The sequence below is a fragment of the Trachinotus anak genome, unplaced genomic scaffold, assembly GCF_046630095.1.
Source record: "Trachinotus anak isolate AG129_WGS33_773 ecotype Australia unplaced genomic scaffold, CSIRO_AGI_Tana_v1 ptg000021l, whole genome shotgun sequence".
NCBI classification, from domain to species: domain Eukaryota; kingdom Metazoa; phylum Chordata; class Actinopteri; order Carangiformes; family Carangidae; genus Trachinotus; species Trachinotus anak.
In genome coordinates, this window is record NW_027273872.1 from 13,867,432 (window position 1) to 13,883,665 (window position 16,234).

The 16,234-nt window shown below is 43.8% G+C and overlaps 1 protein-coding gene across 2 annotated transcripts; it reads left to right on the forward strand.

The window, feature by feature from the left end:
• The first annotated feature begins 233 nt into the window (after positions 1-233).
• On the forward strand, positions 234-15,893 carry LOC139606271 (TBC1 domain family member 9B). 2 transcript variants are annotated; one of them, XM_071458346.1, is made up of 23 exons: positions 234-530; positions 3,251-3,361; positions 3,741-3,859; positions 3,943-4,174; positions 4,456-4,714; positions 4,971-5,178; positions 6,972-7,169; positions 7,452-7,598; positions 8,145-8,295; positions 8,433-8,647; positions 8,906-9,023; positions 9,242-9,444; positions 9,815-9,897; positions 10,051-10,180; positions 10,443-10,541; positions 10,639-10,707; positions 11,034-11,274; positions 11,529-11,594; positions 11,792-11,860; positions 12,126-12,179; positions 13,515-13,556; positions 13,786-13,883; positions 13,956-15,893. In XM_071458346.1, exons 1-23 carry the CDS (start codon positions 413-415, stop codon positions 14,574-14,576), a joined length of 3,651 nt encoding a protein of 1,216 aa, XP_071314447.1. In that variant the 5' UTR covers positions 234-412; the 3' UTR covers positions 14,577-15,893. The 2 variants fall into 2 exon arrangements, with proteins under 2 accessions (XP_071314447.1, XP_071314448.1); XM_071458347.1 differs by lacking the exon at positions 12,126-12,179.
• The last annotated feature ends 341 nt before the right edge of the window (positions 15,894-16,234 follow it).

Consider the following 16,234-nt stretch of genomic DNA (forward strand, 5'->3'; position numbering starts at 1 on the left):
GTAACAAAGTGTTTTACAATAAAAACCATAGAATTTAAGATAAAAACAAGAACTTCAGTTATAAACAAGACAAAATAATTTAAATAAATACAACAACTTTTAGTTAACAAAAAGTGCAGTGTAGTCGTACTTCTTCCTCTCTGTTGTTGACTTGAATAAAAAAACTGAAATATTTATTTTCCGGCCTGTGGTGTCATGACGCAGCGTGCGCGGAGGGCGTGTCCTGAGTCGTCAGACCCGGAAGTGATGTGCAGTCATCTGACGGGTGAAAACAACATCAGCTCCGTGTTTGTCTGAATCAGACGGAGCCGCTACTTTGTCCCGGTGTTTCCCGGCGGGAGGGGGCGACGGTATCTCCCGTTGTTTTCTGGCGAGGGGCAGTAACTCCCGGTGTGTACCCGCCAGAGGTGAGATGTGGATCCAGCCGGAGGAGGTGCTGCTAGCTGGAGCTCTGTGGGTCTCTGAGCGGGCCAACCCGTTCTTCATCCTGCAGAGGAGGAGGGGGCACGGCCGCGGGGGTGGCCTCTCCGGTGAGTACCTCCATAGTGTATTAGGTCCAGGTCTCTATGATTCACTACAGTCCACTATGGTCCGAGATAGAGGACAGGCTGTGGTTCGGGGGTTGGAGGGGGGGGGGGCTCTGCAGTACACCACAGTCCACATCAGGCTGGGTTAGGGTTAGCATCCAGTTCAAATGACACTTTGAACAATTTTAGTTTGATAAAACGCATAAGGTCCACTGATAAGCTCTCCTGGGCTTTCAGCTATTATCACAGGGTCTTCTTCAGCGGGTGGAGTCCGTCCAGTTGTCATGGAGATGGACCTGTGCAAACATTATCATAATCTGTTACCATGCAGGGATGATGCAGAAATATAAAGCGAGTTACAGCTCAGCAGGGGAACGGTCCCACAGTTCGTGAACTAATCACAGTTCAGATGAGATACATGCAGTACGAGTACACAGGTACAACAGCACTTCAGTACTATACTGCAGTAAATGTACTTCGTTATTTTCCACCACTGATTTACTGATCAATAATAAAACTAACAAAATACATCCGTTTTATTTTGCTGCTGTTAAAATTTCAGACTCTGCTGACTGACCCTGAACACAACACAAATAGTTCCCATTGTTCTTTTTTTTTATTAGATTTTACTGCTTCTCCTGGTTTAGTCTCTGACACCACCTCTTGTTCATTCCTGATCCACTCAATCCTGAACCAGAGTCTGGAGAGAAGACCTGGTTCTGAGGCATGACCTTTAACACTTGTTCAATTTATATATTTTATATATTTAGAGTTTTGTCAGTGGTGAAGCTTTCAGGTGTTATGATTCGGACTCAGGTGCGTTTGTCCTTTACAGTCAGCTGCTCATGATGTATTTCTGTTTACATTAGCTGTTTGTACACAAACAAACAAACAAACAAACAAGTAAATGTTTTGAATGTTTCCTGGCCTCTGGCTGCTACAGATGATGATGATGATGTTAAACTGCAGCTGTCAGTGAACCTGGATCATGATGATTCATCAGACTCAAACCTCAACAAACCACTTGTTATGACTGAGTCAGTAATGTCAGCTGACAGGAAGTAAGCTGTGATCCACACAGTCTCCTAGCAACATCAGCTGATGTGAGTTTATGTGTTTAAACGTTCACGTGTTCAGACTTTGTAGTTCAGATAAATCACTCAGTCTTTAACCTGTTGGTGTCTACAGCTGAACCGATGATGATTCTGTTGCTTTTTCATTTAGTTGTGACATCAGACAGCATCTTCATTGTCTGTGTTTACTGTCGCCCCCCTCAAGTTAAGGCTCAAGTTAGGGTATGGTTAGGTTAAAGGTGAGGGGAAACAGACTGTGTGAAATACTTATATATTATATATATTATATATTATATATATATTAATTGGAATCAGAGTCCATCACATCCCTGATACCGTCAGACAGGTTCGACTTGGTAAACAGTCTGTTGTTCACCTGTCTAACTGTGTGCGGGTGTGCAGGTCTCCTGGTTTACCCACATACCCCTCCCGCTGTGTGCAGAGGTCTGTACTAGGCTTTGTGGTTAGTGGGGTAACTTCAGGTTTAACTCTGGGTTTTCAGGGCTATGTAGGTGGTTCACTTCTTATGGCTCGACGTGCAGGTCCTGAGAGGGTCTCTGAGGAGTGAAGAAGACCAGAGACCAGCAGATGCCTTCTCTATCTATCTAAACTACCTGTTGTTCCCTGATGATGTTTTTATATCTTACTTACTCTACCAACAAATAGTTTATTATATAATTGTGTTTTATTAGCAACCCACTAGTTTAATATTGACTCATTGACACATACCCTGTACATATGAGGCCTGCTGGGAGCTGTACTTCCTCCAGGCCTGATTGGACACCCACTTCCCATTGAGGGGTGACCCTCATTAACAGAGACCCAACTCCACCTGTGTAGGAGGGCCCCTTCTGTCTTCTACATTTCAGTTTTTTCCTGTTGGCTGCAACCATGTCAAAGCCATTTCACTGTACTTGTTGTTAGGGATGTAACGATACCAAAAACTCACTGTACGATGTGTGTTTTTAGTGCCCTCCATGCAACTACCTACCTGTGCTTTTTTAACAAAAACAATACAATGTTCAACACGAAGAGATTGTAGAACGTGGCTATACTAGTGAAATAACTCTGTAATATCCTGATAGATACAACCACAGTCCCATGGATGTGTTGTGACATTTTAGTATCATGATTTTGTGAAATTAGAGATATTGTTACATCCTTACTTGTTGTACTAATAAGATATGAAACTAAGCCTTCTTATCGCCTTAAATTATGTTTATGCATTCACACAGTTGGTGATTTTTTGCTAGTTGTCCTTCCCACATTAGACAGCAGAAACTGTTGCTTTTGGCCTGGATCATGTGTGTGACATCTTTATATTTGTCTGATATTGTTTGCTCTTTCTTTTTAAAATATGCTGCGCTGCTGCCAGTGGCCTTGTTCATATCTGAGCCATTTCTCAATATGTTAATGTTTTCCATTGGTCATATATGGCAAACACCAACCTTTTATGTGAACGCGCTCAGGAAAACCTGCATTGACTTACTGAGTTGATGACCCTGTCATGAGACCACTTAGGGTGATTGTGGTTGTTAGACTTAGTGAAGCCAGATAATGAATAGATATCCTGGGTATGTTGTACTTGATTCATAGTACAGGCCGCCGGGTCTCTTGGTTTTACATGTTTACCTGTCTGTCTGTGTGCAGGTCTCCTGGTTGGGACTCTGGATGTGGTTCTGGACTCGAGTGCCAGAGTGGCTCCGTACAGGATCCTGCTGCAGACTGCAGACTCTCAGATCTACTGGAACATTGCTTGTGGTGAGTCACCTTGACTGTACTGGACTGGACTCTGTTGTACTCTACTGAACTGAACTGAACTGAACCAGTTCAAACCAAACCAAACCGAACCAACCTGAATTGAACCGAACTAAAGTAAACTGACCTGAACTGACCTGACCTGACCCGAACTGAACTGAACTGAACTATATTGTACCGAACTGTACTACTCTCTGCTGGATGAACTAGACTGGACTGGACTCCGCTGTACTGCACTGTGTTCAACTGTACTGGACTGGTCTGGATTGCTCTGGACTGGATGCTGCTGTCTAGTACTATGCTGAACTTTATCAGACTGGGCTGGACTCTACTGGACTGGGAGTAGTGGGTTTGGCTGTTGACTCTCATCTGTGCCCTACAGGGTCATCCAGGAAGGAGATCACGGAGCACTGGGATTGGCTGGAGTCTAACCTGCTGCAGACCATCTCCATCTTCGACAACGATGAAGACGTCACCACCTTCGTCAAAGGGAAGATCTCTGTATGTTACTTTCTGTGTGTTCTCCTCAGACTGTTTCTCTACATGTGTGTACGTGATGTAGTAAGTGATGTCACTTCCTGCAGGGCATCATCGCGGAGGAGAATCGGCTGAAGCAGGGGGAGGAGCAGGAGGAGGACTGTGGGAAGTTTCGGGAGGCGGAGCTGAAGATGAGGAGGCTGTTTGGGATGCCTGATGAAGAGAAGCTGGTGAATTATTACTCCTGCAGCTACTGGAAGGGAAGAGTCCCGCGGCAGGGCTGGCTTTACCTGTCCGTCAACCACCTGTGCTTCTACTCCTTCCTTCTGGGCAAGGAGGGTATGACCAGCCAACTACAGACCAATTACTGATGTCATTCATCTGTGAAATAGGAAGTAGGAAATAAATAGGAAATGGGGTTATGTTTCTGTGTTAAAATACAACAAACCTGCACCTGTCAGGGGGTACTTCTGTTTTTACCAGGGGATACTTAAGTAATTACCAGGGGGTACTGCTGTTTTTACTAGGTGGGACATTACACACATCACAGCATGCCACTCATTCATGTTTTATTTTACATTTATATATTTTATGAATTTAATTTCCACCCCCTCCCTCAGTGACTCTGGTGGTGCAGTGGACAGAGGTGACCCAGCTGGAGAAGAACGCCACCCTGGTGTTTCCAGAGAGCATTCGCGTCAGCACCCGGCACACTGAACATTTCTTCTCCATGTTCCTCAACATCAACGACACCTTCAAGCTAATGGAGCAGCTTGCCAACATCGCCATGCGTCAGTTGCTTGATAATGAGGCATTTGCTGCCGACCGCTCGCTGCCCAAACCCTGCAAGACGCTCAAGAATGTCTCTGCGCTCAAGAGGTATCACTCTGTACTCACTAAATCGCTGCATAGTTCAATAAACTGCACCATACTCTGCAAGCATACAGTGATAAATATTAATAAATATACACAGACAAACTGATATTTGTTTTGTATCAGCAGTGATGATGTTTATGATGCAGCCTTCAGTTTTTCTAACTGACCATCAATCTAACAGTGACTGTCTGGATGTCTCTGTTGCTGACGTATGACCTTGGACCTGATCAGCTGCTTCCGGTCTGTGTTATTGCTGCAGGGATCTGGACGCTCGGGCAAAGAACGAGCGGTACCGTATGATGTTTCGGCTGATGCAGGACGAGCGTCTGGACGGACACACGGACTGCACGCTGTGGACACCTTTTGCCAAGATGCACGTGGTCGGACAGCTGTTCATCTCCAACAACTACATCTGTTTTAACAGCAGAGAAGAAGACCTGTGTCAGCTCATCATACCACTCAGAGAGGTAAACAAGTGGCCCCAGGTCCATTTTCAAATACTCAGACTTTCACTCCAGATGAAGTTAAAGTTGAAGTTACAGCTGCAGCCTCCACACGCCCTGTGAGCTTGTTCAGATTTTTGGAGTGCAAACTAAGTCTTTATACTCTTTCTCAATGAATCATATGCCTTCTGAATTAGCAGTACAAAAGGATTGGTAGCAAGGACATGTTCATAGGAATGTCTGTGAATTAAGATAGTAAGAAGTAGCACTTCCATTAAAACTGCAGCCTCCACACGCCCTGTGAGCTTGAGATCCACCAGTCAGATGTGACTTTTATGTTTAGGCAGGTTTTCATTTTCAGTGTTTTCATCAAATAGACAGAGTCAGTGGGTATCTTTGCCACTTTTTCCCTCGTGTAACCTGTACCATGAGCATTTACCCTCAGAGAGGCACTATAGATAGAGCCACCATAAATGAGTTCAGTCCTCTCATGCCTCTTAAACCTTGTATTTATGTCTTTTAACTGTCTGAAGATTCTCAGGGCAACTGTACTTCGTTGTAGATACTCAAAGAAGTTTCACCTCTCATCCAAGAAGCCGTCTCCTCACCTGTCAGTCAGATCTGAAGAAACCTCTTGGATGAGACGTGAAACATCTTTAATCTTTACAACCAGCTCCAGCTGCCCTCACAGGCCTTTTAAAAGTCAGGTTGTTTATTGATTCATGTCTAGACGTGTATTCTCATTAAATATTGTAGTTTTTAATGGTGAATGGTGAACTCAATTTTTTTTTGACTTTTTGGACATCAAAGTTCTTAAGTAGCTAACTAAAAAGTCAGCATCAAGAAGATGAAAACATATACGTAAAGTGTAAAATTTTCTTGAACACAAGCAGTGTAGCCTAATTCTAAACTATGTTTTTGATTTTTATGAATCCCCTTTATATGAATATACAAGGTCTATTGCACTTAAACACTATGAAGCTTGAATCTAGACTGATGTTACAGACCAAATATTTTTTTCCACATGTTTCAACATTACTTGAAATATCCAGTAAAAAGTGACAACCTGCTGGTGTGTAATTCATTGGGAGTGGGAGAGTGGAGTGTTTAAAAAGTTTAAAATCTACAGCTACACTGGCAGAGATTAAATCACATCAGCAAGTGCTGCTATTGTGTTTGATGTGATAATTTCTCATGTGTTGCAATAGCCAATAGGAATTATTAAAGTTAATAAGGAAACAGAGCTCATGTTCAGTCATGGCCAACAGGGACTGTGTCCATTCTTCTTTGTTGTTTTATGGAGAGCAATACCTGTGAGTGTTTGTTATCATTAATGTGTTTAAGACATTATCGACGACTATTTAGGCATTGAGAATGTTTTAGTGTTATCCTTTAATCTCATGTTTGTATGGGCTGCATACATTTGAAATTTTGTCTTTCTTTGAAATATGATTATATAGAAACATAATATTCATATGTGGTACACCACAGTAGAGTGCCAGACAATTATGTTGTTGTTGTCTTCCAGTTTTACTCTGTTGTCACTTTGAAGGAGACAATACACCTGTTAGTTGTCAGGGAGCTCTTCTCAGGTCAAACTGTGAAGAACATCAGACTTAAAGTTCATGATAAATTCATGTGGCAAAGTGAAATGAGTGAAATGATTTGCTTTACTGAAAAACATTTAATTTAGTGCTCATGTTCACGATCCTCTGAAGAACCTAAACCCTAAACCTTTGTAAAACGGTGGCTGTGCAGATAAACAAAATCAGACCAGACTTGATAAGCAGTTTTACCCATGATCCTCTGCTCCTCAGGTGTCAATCGTGGAGAAGGCAGACAGCAGTAGTGTCCTGCCATGTCCCGTCTCCATCAGTACCAAGAACAAAATGAACTTCCTGTTTGCCAACCTCAAAGACAGAGACTTCCTGGTCCAACGCATCTCCGACTTCCTGCAGCGAACACCTGACAGCTCGTGGGGTGATACCAGCCCGCTGTCTCTGATTGGTCACTCGGTACGTCACTTATGTAGCCAGTCAGATCTGCTAAAATCAATAATGGCAAACAGAAATCATAGATTCTACATCAGACAGATTGGAAGCTGTATACTGTACTGTAGTTATACTGCCACCATGTGGCTGAGTGGTGTCATGGTTTTCATACTTCACAGTGATGAGTCCAGTTCAGCTGCTGAATGTTGGCTGATTCCAGAAGTTGTTAGAGGCTTATGGTTACAGAGAAGAATCCTCACAGCAATGTTGTTCCAGTTTTACTCTGATTTTTGGGTGTGTTTTCAGGCGAGCTCCAGTGCTCCCTCTTCATCGTCTGCAGGATCTGAATCCATCCACAGGGGGCGTCATTATCACCCTGGGTTGCCCACAGCCAGCCAGGGTCTGCTGCAGCTCTACCACCGAGATGCTCCAGAGGACCTGGGACCCAAAGCTGTGAGTTCGAGTCCAGCACCTTTAGATACATGACTGGACACAGAGTACTGATACTGTTAGATACTGATGACTATCTATACTATTAGTCCCAGCACTGTTAGATGCTGAGGATCACCAGTACTAATAAATACTGAAGATTACTAGTACTACTAAATACTGAGGATTACCATGATTGTTGGATATCATAGAGTACTAACACTGTTAGTATACTGTTAGTATATCAGTAATCAGTTGAGACATTGTGGAGAACTCAATGCAGTGAGTCCATGTCCCAACACAACACTTGTAAACACTGGTATTGTACAGAGGAGTACAGAGGAGCACAGAGGAGCATGGAGCAGTACAGAAGTATACAGAGGAGTACAGAGGAGGACTTTTACATACCAGCAGACATTGATTTTCCTTTTTTAGATTTTTGGGGGTTTGACAGGTCATTGTTCCAAACTGATATATGAAGATGAAGCTTTTAAAGTTTCAAAGTAAATCTTCCCCTACATCCCCCCTTTCCCTCTCCTTCCCTACTCCCTCACCTCTTCCCTTCTGCAGATGAAGGAGAAAATGAAGGAGGAGGCATGGAACATCCATTTCTCAGAGTTTGGTCGAGGTGTCTGCATGTACCGAACCTCCAGAACCAGAGAACTGGTCCTCAACGGGATCCCAGAGCGCCTGAGAGGAGAGCTGTGGCTGCTGTTCTCTGGTCAGTGTTCATTCATTCATTCATTCATTCATTCATTTATTCATTCAATCATTCATTCACCCGAGAGGAGAGCTGTGGCTGCTGTTCTCATGCCCCACAGATAAACTGAACTTTTAAGTATTCATCTGTCCATCCAGGAGCTCAGAACGAGATGGCAACCCACCCTGGGTACTATGGCGACCTGGTGGAGCAGGCCATGGGACTGTGTTCATTGGCCACAGAGGAGATCGAGCGTGACCTCCATCGCTCGATGCCTGAACACAGAGCCTTCCAGAACGAAACGGGCATCGCAGCTCTTCGCCGTGTCCTCACTGCCTACGCCCACCGCAACCCCGGCATAGGATACTGCCAGGTGATGTATAGAAAATATAGAATCTGATGTTCAATTCAATTCAGTTCAACCTTTATTTCAAGAGGGTGAATTAAAAGAAGAACAATTCATCATTCAATGTAAAATGAAAATGCTGACTAACATTCAAAAATACCAAATTGTCCAGGAAGTGGTGGGCGTGGCTGGCAGCTACACATGTGTCGTCAGTTAGGTAGGCCGCCTTAAGTTAAATTCAGTTTTTTAAACTAAAAACTGACTCTGACTCTTCTCCGCCTCCAGGCCATGAACATCGTCACCTCTGTCCTGCTGCTCTACTGTACAGAGGAAGAAGCCTTCTGGTTGCTGGTGGCGCTGTGTGAGCGGATGCTGCCCGACTACTACAACACCAGAGTCGTAGGTCAGTAACACAACCAATAGTCTGCTGCTTTGACCTCTGATCTACTGTCAGTGTTCATTTGTGGTGTCTGTATTTAGTGCTAAAGCCAAGTGACAAAAAAGGTCCAGAGCCAGAATCCATCAGGTCCAGTGTCCATCTCCAGTTCATTGTCCAGTTGTCAGTCAATGTCACTGTCCAGTGTCCTGGCATCCTGTTTGATGTGATTTGTGATCCTGCAGGAGCTCTTGTGGATCAGGGGGTGTTTGAGGAGCTGACCCGGGCCTTCCTCCCGCTGCTGTATGAACACATGCAGGAGCTGGGAGTCATCTCCACCATCAGCCTGTCCTGGTTCCTCACCCTCTTCCTGTCTGTGATGCCGTTTGATAGCGCCGTCCTATTGGTTGACTGCTTCTTCTATGAGGGCATCAAGGTCATCTTCCAGGTACTGGCCCATCGGTTACTGACTATTAACTGGTTACTAACCGGTTACTGACTGTTGACTGGTCACTGACTTAGTACTGCCTATTAACTGGTTAGTGATTAGTGACGGATTACTCACTGTTAACTCATTATTGGCTGACTGTCATCCTTTTGGTCATCTGCTTCTTCTTCTTCCTGTTACTTTCTGGTGAATCAAAGGCCGATAATAAAAACTAAAACTCTGTATAAAGGTTCAGGGTTAGTTGATAGAGGCTCTGTTAACCTTCTCAGGCTACAGTGACAGTGTGTTACTGACTAATACCTGTCTGTGCAGGTCTGTCAGTGTACATCTATCTTCACCTGTAACTAAACTACTTCCTTTCTACCTGCAGGTGGCACTGGCTGTTCTCCATGACAACATGGATGCCCTGCTATCCTGCAGTGACGAGGGAGAAGCCATGACCATCCTAGGCAGGTAGGAGTCAGACTGGAGTCAGACTGGAGACTGACTGGAGTCAGATTGGAGTCCAAACTAGACAGGTGCCAGTGTTAAATATAAAATGTAATAACACAAATGAAATAAGGTGTGTGTGTGTGTTTGCATGTGTGTGTGCGTGCATATGTGCAGGTACCTGGATAATGTTGTGAATAAACAGACAGTGGCTCCGCCCATCCCTCACCTGCATGCCCTGCTAACAAGCGGAGACGACCCTCCACCTGAGATCGACATCTTCGACCTTATCAAGTCATCCTATGAGGTCAGAGTGGACCAATGACTCATCATGATTTCATGACACTCATTCACTTTCACTGTTGATTATCACTGTGTGGTGCCCCCTACAGGTGAGAAACACTGAAGAATATTTCACACATAGTGACAAAGATCTCAATTGGATTAATATACAGAGAACACCATAAATATATCAGTGTGCGCTTTGTCTGAATCCTGTTCCTGCACAGTCATGGTCTGATTCCTGGAAGTGTTTTTGAGCTAATCCTAGTTTCTTCTTCTCTGAGCAGAAGTTCGGTAGCCTGCGCTCTGACGTTATTGAGCAGATGAGGTTCAAACAGAGGTTAAAGGTCATCCAGTCGCTCGAGGACACGGCCAAGAGGAGCGTGGTGGGTGATGTTAGCGTGCTACAAGCTAAAGCTAACATGCTAATGCAGACTGAGTGTTTGAGATCTGTGTGTGTGTGTTGTGTGTTTGTGTGTGCAGGTGAGGGCGATGATGACAGAGTCGGCCTTCAGTATTGAGGAGCTGGAGGAGCTGTACTGTCTCTTTAAGGTCAGAAGAAACACACTGGAAACAGAAGTTCTTCTCATTTATAATAAAAAAGGGACAAAGCTGTTGACATCTCCAACCACTGAGATGAAAACAGATGAATCAATAAGCATATCAAATAAATAGCAGCCCTGAGTTCTGTCTGTCAGGTCAGGGCTCAGTGACTGAACCTGACAACTGAGCATGTGTTCTTATTTTGTGGTGGGTGGGATCAGTGTGTCCTGTGTGAGATAAACCTGATCCAGGCTCCAGATGTTTCTGACAGCTGGTTTGAGTTGTTTTTGATCAGAGTCTGATCCTGGTCTGTTTTTATTCTGGACCTCCTTCAGTCCAAACACATGACGAGCTGTTACTGGGGCTCCAGCAGCTCTGCAGGCGAGCGTCATGACCCCAGTCTGCCATACCTGGAGCAGTACCGCATCGACCCTGCTCAGTTCACCCAGCTCTTCACTGCTCTTGCCCCCTGGATCTGTGGAGGCCACACTCCCACACTGTCAGCTCGCCTCTTCAGACTACTGGACCAGAACCAGGACGGGCTGGTCAACTTCAAAGAATTCATCACCGGACTTAGTAAGTCCAGATCCATGCGGGGGAGACACAACAACACACTCAGTGGACACAACAACACACACTGTGTAGTGTAGTGATAACAGATGAATGAATGTTTATATGTTTAGATAAATAGGTTTCTGTGTGTGTTGTTTGTCTGCAGATATTTGAAGGATCAGAACATTGTTTTTCTTTAGTTTGTTTTGTCAGAGTTGTGGTGTTCAATGTGTGTGTGTTCTCAGTTTAAATGTGTGTTCTTGTTTGTGTGTCTGCAGGTGGGATGTATCATGGCGATATGACGGAGAAACTCAAGTTGTTGTACAAGCTCCATCTCCCACCAGGTAACACCCACACAACTCACCTGGACATGTTACTATGTGTGTGTGCAGGGACACACTCACACTCACACCCTGTAAATGATTCCATAAACAAACAACAAACAATATTTCTTTAATTTAATAAACAGTGGATTTGATGGTTCTTGATAACTACCTCTGGTGTTTATTTGTTTTGTTGTTTTGTTGTTTTGTGTTTTCAGCTTTGTGTCCTGAGGAGGCAGAATCTGCCCTGGAGGCAACACACTTCTTCACTGAGGATGAACCACAAGGTGAAAACTGATAAACACATTAAATGACTGACTGACTGACTTCATTACTACTGTTACCATTACTGCTGCCACTACTACTACTACTACCACAACTGTCACTAATACTACTACTGCTACTACTACTTCTAGTGTTTGATCAGGTATAAACATCAGTTTGTGTTTGATTTGCATGGAAAATCTTTTCATTAACAGATCTGAGTGTTTCCTCTCACACACTGCTTCTTCCTCTTCCTCTTCCTGTTCTTCTTCATGTGTTTCCCTCCAGAATCTTCCTTCTTGTCTGATCTGGACATTTTGGGGCAGCAGGAAGTGACATCAGGTTTGTGTTACAGTGCTTAGAGTTCTGTATTATGAAGTAGGATTTGAGGTTAGCGAGGTAACTTCAGGTTTAACTCTGGGTTATCACCATGGTAACTTATGCTGCACACAAGGTGGTTCAAGATTACAAAACATATAAAAGCTCCGCCTACTAACCAGTCTTTGGAAATTACATAACCATGTGTAGAAGATCCTGTGGAGCTAGATGTGCATGTGGTGAGAGGGTCTATGAGGAGGGAGGAGGACCAGCTCATCAGGAGGAGGGCACTCCTGTCCAGAACCTGACCAGAACCCTACCAATACAGGATTTTTAAGGCTGATGCCAATTTCAGTATTTGAGGGTTTAAAAATCCAGGAACAAAACATCAGCTGGTATTAATGTTTTAACATAAACAAATAGATGTTTGATGAGGATCCTTTGTATGTAGTTAATGAGGGGTGGCTGGTCTAATGATCCCTATGATGTTCCCACTTGTCTGAAATGTCAGACATGAGCTCAGGAGGTCAGAGTTCAAATCTCAGCTTCAAACTGCTGAGACTACAGCTGTGATATTGACAGTAAAGATCAGACATGTTTCCATGGCACCAATATTACTATGATGTCATTTTGGCAGAATAACAGTATGCACTCATTAGCTGTTGTCCAGTGGCATTAGCTACCATTGTGGATAATTAATTTAGCAGCTGATAAACTGAGAGCATGTGTTTGATTGACATGGCTGCTGTGACATGTTCAGGGACTAACAAAGAAGGCGGAGTCACAGCGCTCTCTGCTGGACAAACTACAAAACGGCGACACTGGTATTAAAGTTGTTCAGGCACCGATCTTTGGCTTTGCTTTAATTTCTCATTACTTATCGTCCATTATGAATGATGTTACTGGTCTGACAAACCTTCAGATCCGGGAGGGCATGGCAGGACTTAGTCCAGACTGTTTATAGCAGGGAGGAGAACTGCAAACCTGGACAGTCTAGGGACCTTTTTGAAAAAGTCCTGAACCAGAATCTTGTCCTACATACATACATGAGTCACGATTTGGTTCAAGCACCTGATCAGGATCCTTCTTTGGAAATGTTCAACATGTAGGAGACCCCGGCTCCAGATGTCATAGCACTGTTATCACTGTGCTATGACATCACTGATAGGGACGTGGCCAGAGGTTCAACATGCTGCAGTTTCGAGGCTGATGATCAATTCAGGAAAAGTCCTGAACAACAATGATTTTAAACTGATGTCTGTTACTTTAACTACCAGGGTTGATTAGTTTAACTAGTTTAACTAACTAATTTTCTTAGTTACTGTCACAGTCATGATGATGATTCTTCTCTGTGAACAGGTGAGGAGGGGAAGGATGGAGGAGACAGCGAGGAGAAGAAAGGTAAATGCCCCACCCCCTGTTGACAGGGTGTACAGGTTATGCACCTGTTCTGTACAAGTGAAATGTTTTACAAACCTTCCCTCTGTGACTATTCATGGAGGAGTGAGAAGGACCAGGTCTGAATCTTGGTTGAATATGTAGTTGGTCCTGTGTTACGTTGTACCAGGACCTGTATACTCTCCTGACGTCTGATCTGTGACCTCTGACTTGTGACCTGGTGTTGTTGCAGAGGAGAAGGTAAAGGACTACAGGTACTACCTGAGAATGTGGGCCAAAGAGAAGGAGCCCAAGAGAGAGACCATCAAAGACCTTCCCCGGATGAACCAGGTGAGGGCCCGGTCAGGTATAAGATCAGGTGTCATTGTACCAGTGTGAGTTAACCTGTCCTTGTCTGTGTAGGAGCAATTCATAGAGTTGTGTAAGACTCTGTACAACATGTTCAGTGAGGAGCCTTTGGAGCAGGAGCTCTATCACTCTATCGCCACTGTGGCCAGTCTGTTGCTGCGCATCGGAGAGGTCGGCAAGAAATTCAATGGGACTAAGAAGACTGAGACTGCTGCTGCTCCCCAGGCCCCGCCCTCTGTCCCGGCCTCGCCCACAAACCCTCAGGGGGAGGAGGGGCCTGGCGAAGGGGGGGCAGATGAGTCTCAGGTGTGTCGGGCTCTGGCTGACGCCCAGCTAGAGCCTGCAGGTCTGCAGACGTCCGACGAGGAAACCAAAGATGACACATCTGTGTCATCGTTCTCAGTGGTGAGCTCCAGCTCACTGCAGTGCGAGGACATTGCTGATGACACCGTGCTGATTGGCAGTGAGCAGAGACGGGGCAGCACCCTGGATGTTGATTGGTCGATCACCTTTGAGCAGGTGCTGGCGTCACTGCTGACGGAGCCGCCGCTCGTCGACTACTTCGAGAGGAAGGTGGACATCCAGAAGAAGATGGCCGCCTGTAAGGCCCAGAGGGCGGTGGAGCGTCAGATAAGTTCCACCTCCGACCACGAACTCACTCAGCACTCCGTATGACTCACCTTTACCTGTCCACCTGACTCACCTTTACCTGTCCACCTGACTCACCCTTACCTGTCCACCTGACTCGCCTTTACCTGTCCACCTGACTCGCCTTTACCTGTCCACCTGACCCACGTTTACCTGTATTTCTTTCAGCAGGGACACTACTTGCCAGCAGATTCTTGATTTGAAATTGGCTGATTGGAGCGTCCCTGATGATGTCACACTGTTTTCAGCAGCAGACAAACGCTGATTGGCCGATCGATCCTGTAGAGACACAGAGGAAACGCATCATCACTCTGCTTATTATGGTGTGATGTCACTAACCTGTGATGTCACTGACCCTCTTCATTCAGGCTGACGTGACTAAACCCTGTTCGAGGACCAGACTCTTTGAACTGGTTTCCGATCAGTTTTATTAAACTCTCTCTCATTGATCTGGTACTGATTTATTGATGTGTGCTGGTGAAACGTCTATGAAGTCTCTGCAGGATCAATCAATCAGCCGAAAACTAACAAACACTAACAGATGGGCAGGTAAAGGAGTACACTAAAACAACTACAGAAGCCCCAAAGTCCAAAAAGGTGATTTTTTTTTTCTTTTTTTTTTTTTTTTTAACAAATGTTTTTTCATAATTTCAGACAACTTTCAGAGTCTTTTAGGTCCAAACACTGAGAAAACTCCATGTGATCATGTATCTGTGTGTAGCCGAGTCCTCACATCTCAATATTAAATAATCTGACATAGTTCAGACGGAAAATCTCAACTTTCTGATACAGAGTCATTTCAGTTAAGTGAATAATGAAGACAAACCCACCTGGAAACAGGTGAACCAGGGTCCTTTAACCTGATGATACACAGAATCAGGTTCATTTCAGAAGTTGATTTCTGCTGGAAACAGGCAGACCTGAACTGGTACATTGATTTCAAGAAAATAAAATGCAGTTACATAAATAAGGAAGTTGACAGTTTATTTAGAGGAAATAAAATAAACTTGTTTAATGTTTAAATGTTTTAGTTTCTGTACAGGTCACATATATTAACTGTATATTAATAAAACCATGAGGTCATATAAATGAAAACATAAATCTGTTTCACCAGATGCGTTCACACCTGTAGACTTTTATTTTGATGTCACTGAAGCCTTGTTTGTTTATCTGTCCACGTGATGACATCATTCCTGTTTACTTCCTGTTGAACAATGATGTCAGAGGATGTTTCAGTGCTTTTATTCTTCTCTGTGTATATTCACCAACCTGCTTTTAAATCCATCATATTGATCAGTTATTGATCTGTTTTCTGTTGTTCTAATAAATACTGCAAGAAAACGCTTTCTTCTTCTATGGTGTCATGATTACTGATTTAATCATAAGAATTACAAATAAGTGGTTCACAGTTTTAGTTTAATTTCACATGAAAATTGATTTAATTATTTTAAAATACAAATCTTCCAAATGTATTATAAAATATTATTTATATGTTTACTATATGTTGTGATGGTTTCACTCTGTCAGCATTTCTGTTATAGAGATTTTTTACACCAAACTGAGTATAATTATTCTGTTTTATGAACCTTGAGAGTAAAATCAACTGGTTTTTATTGTTTGACATAGCTGTAAACTCGTGTCAAATAGGTGGCAGTTTATTTGACAGGTTGCACAGTTTTCTGTCT

What these genes read in the sequence shown, in the direction of transcription:
- LOC139606271 (XM_071458346.1), top strand. Translation starts at nt 413, where the DNA reads ATGTGGATCCAGCCGGAGGAGGTGCTGCTAGCTGGAGCTCTGTGGGTC. An exon ending in TTATCAAGTCATCCTATGAG is followed by an intron (nt 10,181 to 10,442) that starts GTCAGAGTGGAC and finishes TTCTCTGAGCAG; the next exon opens with AAGTTCGGTAGCCTGCGCTC. An exon ending in CACTGAGGATGAACCACAAG is followed by an intron (nt 11,861 to 12,125) that starts GTGAAAACTGAT and finishes GTTTCCCTCCAG; the next exon opens with AATCTTCCTTCTTGTCTGAT.